At 26.0% G+C, this 13942-nt stretch overlaps 5 protein-coding genes across 5 annotated transcripts in view; 2 read left to right on the plus strand and 3 right to left on the minus strand.

Annotated features, from left to right (window-relative positions):
• Window positions 1-64: 64 nt before the first annotated feature.
• Window positions 65-863, minus strand: DICPUDRAFT_57070 (uncharacterized protein). The gene is made up of 2 exons (XM_003290902.1): window positions 841-863; window positions 65-633 (listed from the first exon to the last, which is right to left on the minus strand). The coding sequence occupies exons 1-2, from the start codon at window positions 841-843 to the stop codon at window positions 220-222; spliced, it is 417 nt and encodes a 138-aa protein (XP_003290950.1). The 5' UTR covers window positions 844-863; the 3' UTR covers window positions 65-219.
• Window positions 864-2344: 1481 nt separating this feature from the next.
• DICPUDRAFT_49561 (uncharacterized protein) lies at window positions 2345-5943 on the plus strand. Its single transcript, XM_003290889.1, has 6 exons — window positions 2345-2411; window positions 2593-2709; window positions 2784-4049; window positions 4115-4447; window positions 4510-4821; window positions 4887-5943. The coding sequence occupies exons 1-6, from the start codon at window positions 2388-2390 to the stop codon at window positions 5793-5795; spliced, it is 2961 nt and encodes a 986-aa protein (XP_003290937.1). The 5' UTR covers window positions 2345-2387; the 3' UTR covers window positions 5796-5943.
• Window positions 5944-6253: 310 nt separating this feature from the next.
• On the minus strand, window positions 6254-7489 carry racP (uncharacterized protein; the record flags this gene model as incomplete). The annotated part of the gene is made up of 3 exons (XM_003290903.1): window positions 6254-6808; window positions 6903-7207; window positions 7363-7489. 3 exons carry the CDS (start codon window positions 7487-7489, stop codon window positions 6254-6256), a joined length of 987 nt encoding a protein of 328 aa, XP_003290951.1.
• Window positions 7490-8200: 711 nt separating this feature from the next.
• DICPUDRAFT_81646 (leucyl-tRNA synthetase) lies at window positions 8201-11544 on the minus strand (the record flags this gene model as incomplete). The annotated part of the gene is made up of 2 exons (XM_003290904.1): window positions 8201-11383; window positions 11542-11544. The coding sequence occupies 2 exons, from the start codon at window positions 11542-11544 to the stop codon at window positions 8201-8203; spliced, it is 3186 nt and encodes a 1061-aa protein (XP_003290952.1).
• Window positions 11545-12054: 510 nt separating this feature from the next.
• The window catches only part of DICPUDRAFT_81647 (uncharacterized protein), a gene marked incomplete at both ends in the record, with an annotated part of 2370 nt that continues 482 nt past the window's right edge, over window positions 12055-13942 (plus strand). The window contains one exon of the mRNA XM_003290890.1: window positions 12055-13805. Within this exon, the coding sequence (XP_003290938.1) occupies window positions 12055-13805 (1751 nt within the window). The remainder of the gene's footprint in view (window positions 13806-13942) is intronic.

The following is a 13942-nucleotide window of genomic DNA, read 5'->3' on the forward strand; positions in this document are numbered from 1 at the left end:
TGGGGAAAAAAAAAAATTTTGGCCAAAAAAAAAAAAATATGAAGATAACAAAAATAATTTTTTTAAAAGACTAACTTTTTTTTTTATAAAAATTTTTATGAAAAAAAAAAGATTGGAGTTTATGAGTATATATTATAACAGGGTTTTGAATATTTAATTTTGCATTGTTTTATAAATAAATTTAATTAAAAACACAATTTACTAAAAAAAATAGATAATTTAGATTCTGTTGACTTTTTCTTTGAAAGCAGCATGATCGACTTCTGATTTATCAGTACCTTGGATTTCCATTTGAATACCAACTAAAGCTTTACGTAAGGCATCTTTTGATGAAGTGTATAACATTTTTTCTTTGATTTTTGAGGTTTCTGGGCACCATTGGACAAAAGTGATTTTGTTTTTGTTGGCACCTTCTTCTTCGAAAGCGTAATCAAAAAGAACGTATCTGCAGTTGTTTTCTGGGAGTAAGCTTAAGAATTTGTCGAAAGTGGCTTCTGAACCAGAAACTTTTTCTTCAACTTCAATTTGGGTTGAATCAGCTGAGATTTTGTAGACAATGATACCGAATTTACGGCCTAATTTTAATTGGTTGAAGACTTCAACACAGTCGCTAGCTAATTTGACACCTGATGACTAAAATTATTTGAAGATTAAAATAGAATTATAAAAATAAATTTGATGAAAAAAAAAAATATTAATATTCGGTTTTTTTATTTTTTATTTTTATTTTTTTTAAAAAAAGTTATTATATGAATATTTATTATTATACAAAATAAATGTTATCTATATATTTGTAAATATAAATTTTATAAATATTGTTATTGTTATAAAAACACATACCATTGTTATATGATATAAATAATTAAAGTTTTTAGTTTATAGTATTGAAAAAAAATAAAAAAAAAAATGAAAAAATAAATATCATAACAAAAAAAAAAAAAAATTTTAAAAAAAAAAAAAAATTAAAAAAAAAAATTAAAATAAAAAAAAATTAAAAACCCAAAAAAATTTTTACAATAATAAAAGTTTTATCATAGATTTTTGGTTGGGTTCTGTGCGGGTGTGGAAAATAAATTTTGGTTTTTTTATTATATAATTAATATAATTTTATAACTTTGTTCTTCTAATTTTTATATTTTACAATTATTTTTTTTGAATCGAAATCGAGCTTTTACCTTTTTTATATTTGTTTATTTTTCCTTTTATACATTAAATGTTTAGTTTTAAAAAAAAAAAAAAAAAAAAAAGTGTGGGTTTTTATGTGGGTTTTTATGTGGATTTTTCTAAATATGTGGGTTTGTTTATGTATATGTGTGTGTGTTGAAATTTACTAGAAATATTTTTATTTATTTATATTCTACCCACTATATATGACTGTATAACCCCATCCTTAAAATAGTTTTATTTTATTTCCACTATTTAAAATATTTATATTGTCATAATAATAAATTTTATACTTTTTATGCTTTATCGAGATCTGGTCTGATTTTTTTTTAAAAAAAAACGATAATTATACAATAAAAAAAAATTTTATTTATATCTTTAAAATTTATTATAAATTTCATAAAATAATAAACCATTATTATTTATTATTTGTTATTAATATTATTATTATTATTATAAATCATTATTAAAAAAAAAAAGAGTAGCGCAGAAAACCCAAAAAAAAAAAAAAAAAAAAAGATTATGATAAAAAGATAATCTGGCATTAATATTTTATTTTTTTATTTAATTTTATATTTCTTTATTTTATTTTATATTTTATATTTTATATTTTATATTTTATATTTTATATTTTATATTTTATATTTTAAAATATAATATTTTGTTTTGTTTTGTTTTCGTTTTCGTTTTCGTTTTCGTTTTTGTTTTTGTTTTTGTTTTATTTTATATTTTATATTTTATAAAAAGATCACAAAATTAAAAAAAAATTTCATTATTTATTTTATTTTTAAGTTGTTTTATAGATTATTGAATGCTTGATCTTTTACCTTTTTTTTAACAATGAAATTTTTTTTTTTTTTTATTATTTAAATAAAGTTAACTTTATTTTTAATTAATCAAAAAACGAAGGGGAAATGAAAAAATAAAATAAAATAAAAAAAAAATAATTGTTTATGTGTCTATTTTTTTGAGAAAAAGTCAAATGAAAACTACATTTTTTTAACTATGTGGCTAATATGGAGCTGATGTTGCACGAAGTTCTATATATTTTAAAAAATTAAAAAAAAAAAATTAAAAAATTTTAAAAAAAAATTAAAAAAAATATTAAAAAATTTTGATTTTCATTTTTTTTTATTTTTTTATATTACATATTATTTATTATTATATATATTTTTTTAATATTTTATTGTATTTAAAATAATAGTAATAATAATAAATTTAAGATGCCATTACGTTTAGATATAAAAGTAATATAAAAAAAAAAAATAAAAGATTACATAGTATTTGGTTGTTTAGTAAAATTGTTTCAAGAATCAAAATTTTTTTTTTTTTTTTTTTTAAAATCATTACTATATTACTACTATAGTTTGTTTTAATTCATAACAGTAATTATTAACAAATATCTTTTTTTTTTTTAAAATTTTATAGAAAAAATTATCAACTAGATCTGATAGAGTTAAATCAGTTGATATTCATCCAACAGAACCATGGATTTTAGCAAGTTTATATGATGGTAATGTTTATATTTGGAATTATGAAACTCAAGTAAGTATTTAAAATTTGAGCACAAATATCATTATATAATAATAATAATAATTTTTTTTAAAATTTATTTTTAGAATATGGTTAAATCATTTGAAGTTTCACCACAAAATCCAGTTAGAACAGCAAAATTTATACCAAAGAAACAATGGATAGTTACAGGTTCAGATGATACATATATTAGAGTTTATAATTATAATACAATGGAAAAGATTAAATCATTCGAAGCACATGCAGATTATATTAGATGTATCATTGTTCATCCAACATTACCATATATTTTATCATCATCAGATGATATGTTTATTAAATTGTGGGATTACGAAAAATGGACCAACATTCAAGTATTCGAAGGTCATTCACATTATGTTATGTCCATGGCATGGAATCCAAAAGATACCAATGTATTTGCAACAGCATCATTAGATAAAACTGTTAAAGTCTGGAGTATTAATTCACCACATCCACATTTCACATTAGAGGGTCACGAAAAAGGTGTTAATGCAGTCGAATATTTCTCTGGTGGTGAAAAACCATACTTAATCTCTGGTGCCGATGATAAATTGGTTAAAATTTGGGATTATCAATCAAAGACTTGTGTCCAAACCCTCGAAGGTCACAGTAATAATGTTTCAGCAGTATGCTATCACCCAGAGTTACCATTAATTCTTAGTGGTTCTGAAGATGGTACAATTAAACTTTGGCATTCATCAACTTATCGTTTAGAAAGAACTCTTAATTACGGTATGGGTTTCGTTTGGTCAATGAATTTCCTTCGTGGTTCAAACTTTATTGGTGTTGGCTATGATGATGGTACTGTAGTTTTAAAGATTGGTAAAAATAAACCTCCAGTCAGTATGGATCAAGGTGGTAAGGTTATTTATGCTAAACATAATGAAATTAGAATTGCAAATATCAGCAATACTTTAGAAAGCGATACTGTTCAAGATGGTGAAAAGCTTTTAATTTCAAGTAAAGATCTTGGTAATTGCGAAGTATTCCCACAAAAACTTCAACACAATTCAAATGGTAGATTCGTTAGTGTTTGTGGTGATGGCGAATTCATCATTTACACTGCTTTGGCTTGGAGAAATAAGTCCTTTGGTAATGCTTTGGAATTTGTTTGGGCCGAAGATTCCGGTCAATACGCTGTTAGAGAAAGTTCTTCACGTATTAAAATCTTTAAAAACTTTAAAGAAACTCATAGTTTCAAACCAGCATTCTCTGCTGAAGGTATTTTCGGTGGTTCACTTTTAGGTGTTAAATCAAATGATACCTTATGTTTTTATAGTTGGGATTCTGCTGATATTATTCGTAGAATTGAAAAAACCTCACCAAAAAATGTATGTATTTAAATATATATATTATTATAAAAGTTTATTATATTAACTATTTCTTTATCATAAAGATATTCTGGTCAGAAAATGGAGATTATTTAGCAATTGTTACAGATAAATCAACATTTATTCTTAGATACTTTAAAGATACAGTTCAAAAATACATGGAAAGTGGTCAACCAATTGGTGAATTAGGTATTGAAGATGCTTTCGATGTTGTACATGAAATTGAAGATACAATTGGTTCAGCTCTTTGGGTTGGTGATTGCTTCATTTATGTCAATAAGAACAGTAAATTAAATTATTGTGTAGGAACTGAAGTTGTAACCATTTCACATTTAGAAAAACATATGTATTTACTTAAATATTTGCCACAAAGTGGTCGTTTATATTTATCTGATAAAGTAAGTGGATTAAAAATTTTATAGTAAATATTCAAAACTAATTCCAATTATTTTTATTTTAGAATTTAAATATTGTTTCATATAAACTTCATTTATCAGTTATCAGTTACCAAACCTCAATTTTAAGAGGTGATTTAGAAAGTGCAGAAAGAATTTTACCAAAAATACCACAAGATCAAAGAAATAGCATTGCACACTTTTTAGAATCACAAGGTTATAAAGAAAAAGCCTTAGAAGTTTCAACTGATCTCGATCATAGATTTGAATTAGCAATCCAATTAGAAAATCTTCAAATTGCTCACGAAATTGCATTAAAATCTGAATCAGAAACTAAATTTAAACATTTAGGTGATTTGGCTTTACAAATTGGTGATGTAGGTTATTTACTATTATATTATTTAAATGAATTAAATATTAATTGTTTTATTTATTTTTATAGATTAAATTGGCAGAAAATTGTTTAAAGAAAGCAGAGGATTTACCAGGTTTATTGTTATTATACAGCTCAGTTGGTAATCTTGAAGGAATGAAGGAGCTTTCAATTTTAGCAGAGGAAAAAGGTCAAACCAATATTAGCTTTATTTGTAATCTTTTAATTCCAAACTCATTATTAAATTGCCTCAATACACTTTGTGAAGGTGGTGGCTTTTCAGAAGCAGCATTTATGGCACGTACATATCTTCCATCATTAATTCCTGAAATGGTCGAAAAATGGAAAGAAAACCTTAAACATACCAGTTCAAAAGCTGCTGAAGCTCTTTCAAATCCAATTGACTATCCAAATCTTTTCCCAGGTTATGATCTTTCAGTTAGAGCCGAAAAATATTTTGAATCATTAAGATCTCATCCAAAATCTGCCAAAGAGTATGTCAATATTCCAAAGAAACAAAGAAATTTAATTGAAGAGGTTGAAAATGTCAGCGAACAAGAATATGAAAAAGTTTTATCATCATTACAAGATTTCAGTTTACATGGTTCAAAACATACAAAATCTCCAATTGTAACATCTAATACAAATGGTTTAGATTCTCCATCATTAGTAAATATTGAAACTACAACCACTGCCACTAATACCAATAACAATAATAATAATACAGCTGCCTCACTTTTAGACGATTTAGATTTTACTACTTCAACTACATCAAATAATAATACTCCAGTTAAATCCCCTTCACCACAATTAAATAATAACCTTTTTGAAACCACCTCACCACTTGTTGACCCAAGTTCAGAAGATCACGACATTGTTTTAGACCCAACCCCAGCCAATCCAACCAATACCTCATCAGCCGATCTTTCATTTTTAGATAATATTCCAAATGATCACGACGAAGAAGATGAATTTTAATTAATTCACACAAAACAAATAATTATATAATTTAAAAAAAAAAAAAAAAATTTAAATATTAGAAAATAAATAAATAACAATACGTATTTTATAAAATTAAATAAATCAGTATTAGAAAATAAATAGTGCCTATATTTAATTCATTACTAAAACTTCTTTTTTCAACCTTTCATTTCATATTTATTTTTTATTTGGACGGGTGATTCACAAACAAATAAAATTTTTTTTAGCGCCAAATTTTAAAAACTAAAAATATTTTTTTTTAAATTTATATCTATATTTGTTTAAATCCTGGTAAAAATAAATATTTATTACTAAACTATAATATAAATATATTTGGAGTTTATTTATCTTTAATTTTTAATTTTTTTTAGAATTTATTTATTTTTATTGATTACAAAATTTTTAATATATTTAATCTATATTATTAAAAAATATGAATTTTAAAACACATATAATTAGTTGGTGGCGGTATTATTATTTATATTATTATTTGTTGTTGTTGTTGATGTTGATGCTGATGGATTGTTTTTTTTTTCGGATCTTGGTGAAGATTCTTCAGGTGAAGCTGGGGGGGTTGAGGATGGTGAGGATGAACCATTTGATTTTTTAGAATCCTTTGATGCTTTTTCTTCTTTAGTTTTTTGTTTCTCTAAATACTTTGCTCTTTCTTTTTGCTCTTGTTTTGCTTCTTTTTCTTCTTTTTTAATTTCTTTTTTCCACATTTTTTCGTTGCTTACTCTTTTAACTCTTTCTTTTTCAATGATAATATTGACGGCTTCTAAAACAACTTTAGCTACACTAGAAGATTCACGTGATGTACATTCCATATAGTTGTGAGCTTTAATTTCTTTAGCTCTCTTTTGACCCTCTTTAAATGTAATAATACTACTTACTTGACCTGTAAGTGGTGGTGATACAGCACCTTGAGTTTGTTGGTCTCTAATATCAGTCTTAGTTCCAACTAAAATAAATGGGGTGCCTGGTGAGTTTGCTTTTAATTCTGGTAACCACTAGATAAATTTAAATAATAAGGTTAATAAATGATTTTTTTTTTTTTTTTTTTTTTTGATCTGGTATCTGAATTATTTTTAATATGAAAATTACCTTGTATTTAACGTTATCAAATGAATCACGGTTAACAGTTGAAAAGCAGAGTAAAAATACATCATATTTACAATTAGTATAGCAAGTGGTACGGATTTGGGCGTAATCATCTTGACCGGCAGTATCCCACAAAATTACATTAACTAATTTACCATCATCAACTTCTTCGATAGCTGAAAAATTGTCAAATACTGTTGGTGTATACTCTGTGATGAATGCTTGAGTAATATAAGAAAGAAGAAGTGTAGTTTTACCTACTGTACCATCTCCAACAACACCACATTTAATAACTTTAGTAATATTACCTAAAAATAGTTGAAAAAACATATTATGAATTAATAATTTAATTCAATAGCATTTATTTTTAAAAAGTATTTATTTAATTGTAATTTTAGGTGATTCTATATGCTAAAACTATGAAAAAATAATATTAATAAGAATTATAAATTTATAAACTTACCTGGATCCCTCTTTTTAATTCTTTCATTTGATTTATCTTCAACTGGGGCTGGTGGTGTTGGTTTAGTTTCGTTTTCGCTTTGTGGTGCAGTGGTGGTGGTGGTAGTTGTATTTGTTGGTGATGACATTTTTTATTATATTAATTATCTATTTTGCTTTTTTTTTTTTTAATGTTTATTTATAAATTTGTACAAGGTTTAAAAAAAAAAAAAAAAAAGAAAGGTAAAAACAACAATTACTATTAACTATTAATTTGATTTAATTTATATAATACAAAGAGAACTAATTATTTAAAAAAAAAAAAAATAGATTTCTCAGTCTGTTAGAAATAACCAAAAAAAAATAAAAAAAAAAATAAAAAAAAAAATTAAAAATTAAAAAAAAAAAAAAAAATTAAAAAATATTTTTTTTTTATTTTTTATTTTTTTATTATAATTAAAACTTGGATTTTTTATTATGAAAAATTAAATAAGGTATGCAATTGTAATCATTATTGCTTTTAAAATTAATCATGATTTTTTAAAAGAATATAAATATTTTAATAAATAGAATAAGAAAAAAAATAAAAAAATTCTATTTTTATAAAAAATTATTTTTAGATGCAGTTTGGAATTTTGGATGGTTGTATTTTTTTTTATATCTGTAAAAAATTCATATTTAATTAGTTTGGTGTATTATTAAACAATAAACAAAAAAAAGTGAATTTTGTTTAAAGAATTTGCACATTGTTGATTTTGACAAAGAAATGAAAAGTTTATGTAATTTAATAAGGCATTGATTGGTTTTTATTTTTTTTTTTTAATTTTTATTTTTTTTTTATTTATTTATAATAATATATTTTAAATGAATGAAAAAGTTGGACGACCTGGTTGTGGAGCTTGAACACCTTTACCAGCAGCTGGTTGGGTTGTATCGGCAAATTCTTGAACATCGAATGTAGTGATTTCTAAAGTTTTACAAATGTAATCAATGTTTTCTTTGAGAATTTCGGATTCATCAAAAGTAAGTGAGGTTTGAAGAGCATCTTTACCAATTTCTTTAATGTTTTGACCGACTGCAGCGACAAAGCCCATGAGATTCTTGAGATGTGGTTTAAATTCTTCTCTCTTTCTTAATTCTTCACTAATGGCATTATTATCTTTGGTGAATGATTTGGTATTTTCATCATAGATTGAAGCAAGATATTCAAGAACATCTTGTTGCCATTTTGGATATGATTTGCTAAAGAGAATAGTTGATTTTTCTGGGAGAATTTTATCGGAAGCGGTTTTACCTTTACCTTTGGCTTTTTGGAAGAGTTGGAGTCTGGTTCTGAAACTGTAAATGGTTGATTCGATGTATGAATTCTTCTTTAAGGCTTCGAAATCGATTGGACCAGCAGTTGGCCAACGAGCATCTAAGATGCTACCTTTACCTAAAATGTTAAAGATCTTTTGAGCAAAATGTGGGGCGATTGGGTAGATGAGAACAGCTTGGATTTCGATGAATTTAAGTACGAGATCTTTGTGCATTTGATCAAGAGTGGTAACTTTGTAATGATCACGGGCATTTTGGAGATCAAAGAATACTAAATGAAGGGCATCTCTAAAGTTTGATCTTTGATAAGCTTTGTCGGATTCAACAATAATATTGTTCATTTCACTATCGAAAATGGTATCTTGGACACGATCTAATGGACCAGAACGGAATTTATCAATTGAATCGAGGGTTTCTTGAATCCATTGAATTTGAGTGTGGAGTTTTAAGAGAGCAGTAACACCAGTTTGTTCGACAAAATTGGCATCATCAATACCATCACCAGCATCAGCTAAAGCAATACGAGTACCATCAGCAGAGAATTTAGTGATAGCATCAGCAAGAGTTAAGAAATTACCAGTTGATTTTGACATTTTGTTACCATTTAATAAAACAAAACCATTTGCACGAATACTCTTTGGTTGGAATTTTTGTTCAAACATAGCAGCATGGGTATAAAGGAAGAAGGTAAGATGGTTTTGAATGAGATCAGCACCTGAAACTCTAATATCAACTGGATACCAATAGGTGAATTCTTTTCTAAGAAGAGCTAAAGTATCTTTTGAAATAGCACAACCTTCTGGATAATCTTTACCAAGGAGAACGTGATCCCAAACAGCGCTAGTCATTTGACTTGGGGTAATATTAGCAGTACCTGGTTTTGAACCATTGATATCAGCTTGGAGGAGATGAGCAACAGTATAGAAGGCCATATAGATGGTTGAATCTGAAAGGGATTCAATTAAAAATTGTTCATCCCATGGTAAACGAGTACCAAGACCAAAACTACGTGAGCAAGCCCATTGATTCATCCAACCAAGAGCATGTTCAAATTTCTTTTTGGTTTCTGGGTTATAGAATTCCATATTTTCGAGTTGTTTAATAGTTTGGTTTTTCCATTCGATATCATCATCACCATAATTGATATACCATTGATCAGTAAGAGCAACGACACATTCATCACCAGAACGTGATACAACTTTTGAGGCTGGTTCACTATATTCGACGGCTTCACCTGCAGCAATCATTTCATCTTTGATGATCTTTTTAACTTCACTAACTTTACGACCAGCATATTTACCAACCATCATAATACCATCATTAAAACCTTTTTGATAACAAGTTTCTTTGGCTTTATCTAAAAGAGCTCTATCATTTTGTGATTTAACATTGTTTTCTTGACAAGCTTTGATTGCTGAAGTAGTAGAATAACCTGGAATATCGATGATTGGAATAACTTCGAATGGAAGGACCCATTCATCTTTAATGCCAAACTTGGCACGGAATGGTGCTTTATTCTTTAAATCTTGAAGTGAGGCATAATCATCTGGTGAATCTGATGGAACGGAAGTAACAACACCAGTACCCTTTTCTTCATCAACTGATAACATTGGAAGAACATAAACAGTTTCGTTAATAGCTAATGGGGCTTTAAGAGCGGCACCAAGAATATCTTGACCAGTGAATTTAGCAAGACATTTGTATTCACCTTTACCAGTAGTTAAATTTTGATAGGCCATATTACGAGCTGAACGTTCGGTACAAACAAATACATCACCATTACCCATTTCAAAAGCACCATATTGACCTGTTGGTAGAATCCAACAATTGGTTTGACCGTACATAGTTTCTGGTCTAAGTGTACCTGGTGCTAAAAAGATCTTTTTGCCTTGTTCGTGAATTGGTTTAAGACATTCTGGGACTGGTTCTTTAACTTGAAGTTTAATGAGTGTATAGTTTTGTGGACCAACACCTTCACCTTGACTACGCTCGTGATCAGCACATTGTTGGTCATCAATAGTTGACCAAATTGAATAACGTTTACCATATTTAACTTTACCTAATGCTTTAAGGTTTTCGAATTGCCATCTAACGAATGTATCATAATAGCCATTAACGTCGGTGGTAATAAATGAACGTCTCCAATCAATACCGGCACCAACTAATTTAAGATCAGCTTCACAATGTGGTGGGAAATAATTTAACCAATAAGCAGAGTCGGCGAACTTTGGGATTTCTTCGTCTGGAATACCTAATGATTGCATAATTTTCCATTGATAAACTGCACCACCACTTTTAGCAACTGCTTTAGTTTTCTTTGATTTGAATTGAAGTGGATCTTCTTTTACTGCAACAACTGGTTCTTTGACTTCTTCCTTCTTTTCTTCAACTGGGAATACTGGTGGATTGCCATATAATTGGATTTCTTTTGTTAATTTATCGGCACATGCTTTAATTGGCATACCAGTGCAATGGAAACCAAATGGGAATAAAACTCTTCTACCCTTTAATCTTTGATATTGACACATATATTCAGCTTTGGTAATAGTAAAAGCATGACCTAAATGTAATCTACCATTCATATAAGGATATGGAAAAGTTGCTAAATATTTTGGATGTTCTGGATCTGCTTGATCTAAAGCATCAATTTCGAATGATTTATTATCTTCCCATACCTTTTGATATTCTTTTTCATATTCTCTAATAAAATCTAATTTTGCTGTTGACTAAATAACAAATATTTGTTAATAAAATATATTATAATAAAAAAAAAAAAAAATATCTTTTTTCATAAACTAAAATTTAAAAATATCACACACACAAAGAAAATAAATACAAAAACGAAAAAATAAAACTACCAATACTATAATACTTGTAGACTTACCATTTTATTATTTTATTATTTTATTATATATATATTATATATTTATAATATTATGTCTTTAATTGTTTTAATGTTTTAATTAAAAAAAAAAAAAAATCAAATCAAAACAAAACAAACAAATATATGTTTAAAAATAATAATTAATGAGAAAATTATAAAAATTTTGAAATTTTTAAAAAAAATAAAAAAAAAAATTTTAAAAATAAAAAGAAAAAAAAAAAAAAATTTTGAATAAAATTTTTTTAAAAATAAAATAAATGCACTTAATTGTAATTTAATTTTAATAATTTAAATTTAATGGAATTATATTAATTAAACTATTAAACCAAAAAAGTAATTATAAATATTTTAAATGTTTAATATTTTAATCTATTTAAAGATAACTAATCCTAAATGTAAAAAAATAAAAAATAAAAAAAAAAACATTGCGCGTGTTTTTTTTTTTTTTGGAATTTTTTATAAAAAAAACAATTAAGTAAATTAATTGATTAATATATCATACCCAACACTAATATGGATAATTTCGATGGTGAATATTGGAAGATAAAATCCGATAAAAGACCTCGAATACCTAATAATAAATATATAACTGGCTTATTATTCGAAAAATCACCTAAAACATCAGACTCTGAGAAACCTACAACCAAAGTTATAAAAAAGAAATTATCCAGTAGCAGCAATGATATAAATTTTAATGAATTGACCAACTCACAAAATAGTTTAAACAATAGCAATAATAGTAGCAATAATAGTAGCAATAATAGTAGCAATAATAGTAGCAATAATAATAATAATAATAATAATAATAATAATAATAATAATAATAATGATAATAATGATAATAATTATTCTTATAACTATCAAGAAGATAGTATAATTTATGAGAGTAGTGATAATGATAGCAGTGTTAACTATAGCATTAACTATAGCATAACCCATTATGAAGACAGCATTATATTTGAAAATGACAGTGATGATGAAGATAGTATAACCAACATTTTAAGTCAATCAAAAGAAATGGCATTGGATATACCTAATAATGATAATAATAATATTAATAATAATAATATAACCACCTCGACCAATAGCACCCATTCTAGTATCACTTTTATTCAAAATAATAATATAGATACTCCAAAGATAACAACCACCACTACAACTACCTCCACAACCTTGACGTCACAAGAAAAAATAAAAAAAGAAATAAATAATAAAAACAAAGAAAATATCTATATTGAGCCAAATATTCTTAATAATATTGGTAACAACAATAACAATAACAATAATAATAAGAATATCAATGGTAATAACACATTAGATTATAATATTAAAATAGAAAATAATACAACCCACCATAATCAGAGCCAACACCATGACCCTTTGAAACCTGTAGTTTTAAATAGCAATAATAGTAATAATAGTAATAATAGTAATATTAATAACAACGATTTTAAACAAAAAATAAAAAAGAAATCTAGGTTAGAATCAACTTTGGATGGTATTTATTGGTATTTTGATCCAACCAAACCCAGACAAAGACAACCAGTAACAAATATAAAAACTGAAAGTGATAATGTTAAGCCTGAAAAGACTAGTACCATCACTAGTGACAACTCAAAAGATAAAAAAAAGGAAAAAGAAGATAAAAATAGAGAAAAAGATGAAAAGAAAAAAGAAAAAGATAGGGAGAAAGAAGAAAAAAAAAAAAATAAAGAAATTAAGAAGATCCTAAAAAAGGAAAACGAAAAAAATGAAAAGGATGAAAAGGTCAAAGAAAAAGAAAAAAAAAAAAACGAAAAAAAAGAAAACAAACTACCCTCATCATCGATACTAGATACTTTCAAAAAGAATAAAAAGAGCACTACAGATGACAATCAATCTACAGACACAGCCACTCTCAAGAGTAAAGATGAAAAAGTTAAAGTTTCGTTTTTACTATCGCCAACCAAAGACAAGGAAAAAGAAATAAGATATGAATTTGTGTTGCTAAAAGAAAAGATCAAATTAAATTTTAATACTCAAGACGAAGGTAATGACACAGATAGCCATAATAGCGAAGAAAGTGTTATGGTTGACCACTATGAAGGAGATTTTGAAAGTACTCAAAATAACAACGACAACAATAGTAATAATAATAATAATAATAACGAACTATTACAAAGATCACAATCATTATTAGGATTAGTAAGTGATGATTTTGGAAATCATCATTTCGAACAACAAAAATCAATTGATACAAGGTTTTCGACCAATTTGATAATGGTGTAAATGTATATGTAGGTGGCAGGGGATGTTTAAAGAACAAGGAATGGTTGGAAAAAGAAAATATTGACTCAATTTTAAATGCTACAATAGAAGTTCAGCTACCAAAAGATTTACAGCATTTAAGATTTTTTTTTTT

The sequence above is a fragment of the Dictyostelium purpureum genome (assembly GCF_000190715.1).
Source record: "Dictyostelium purpureum unplaced genomic scaffold DICPUscaffold_249, whole genome shotgun sequence".
In the NCBI taxonomy this organism is placed as follows: domain Eukaryota; phylum Evosea; class Eumycetozoa; order Dictyosteliales; family Dictyosteliaceae; genus Dictyostelium; species Dictyostelium purpureum.

Coding starts and splice junctions, on each gene's coding strand:
- DICPUDRAFT_49561 (XM_003290889.1), top strand. CDS start 2,388: ATGCCATTACGTTTAGATATAAAA. Junction 2,412..2,592: donor CATTACGTTTAGATATAAAA/GTAATATAAAAA, acceptor AAAATTTTATAG/AAAAAATTATCAACTAGATC. Junction 2,710..2,783: donor TTTGGAATTATGAAACTCAA/GTAAGTATTTAA, acceptor ATTTATTTTTAG/AATATGGTTAAATCATTTGA.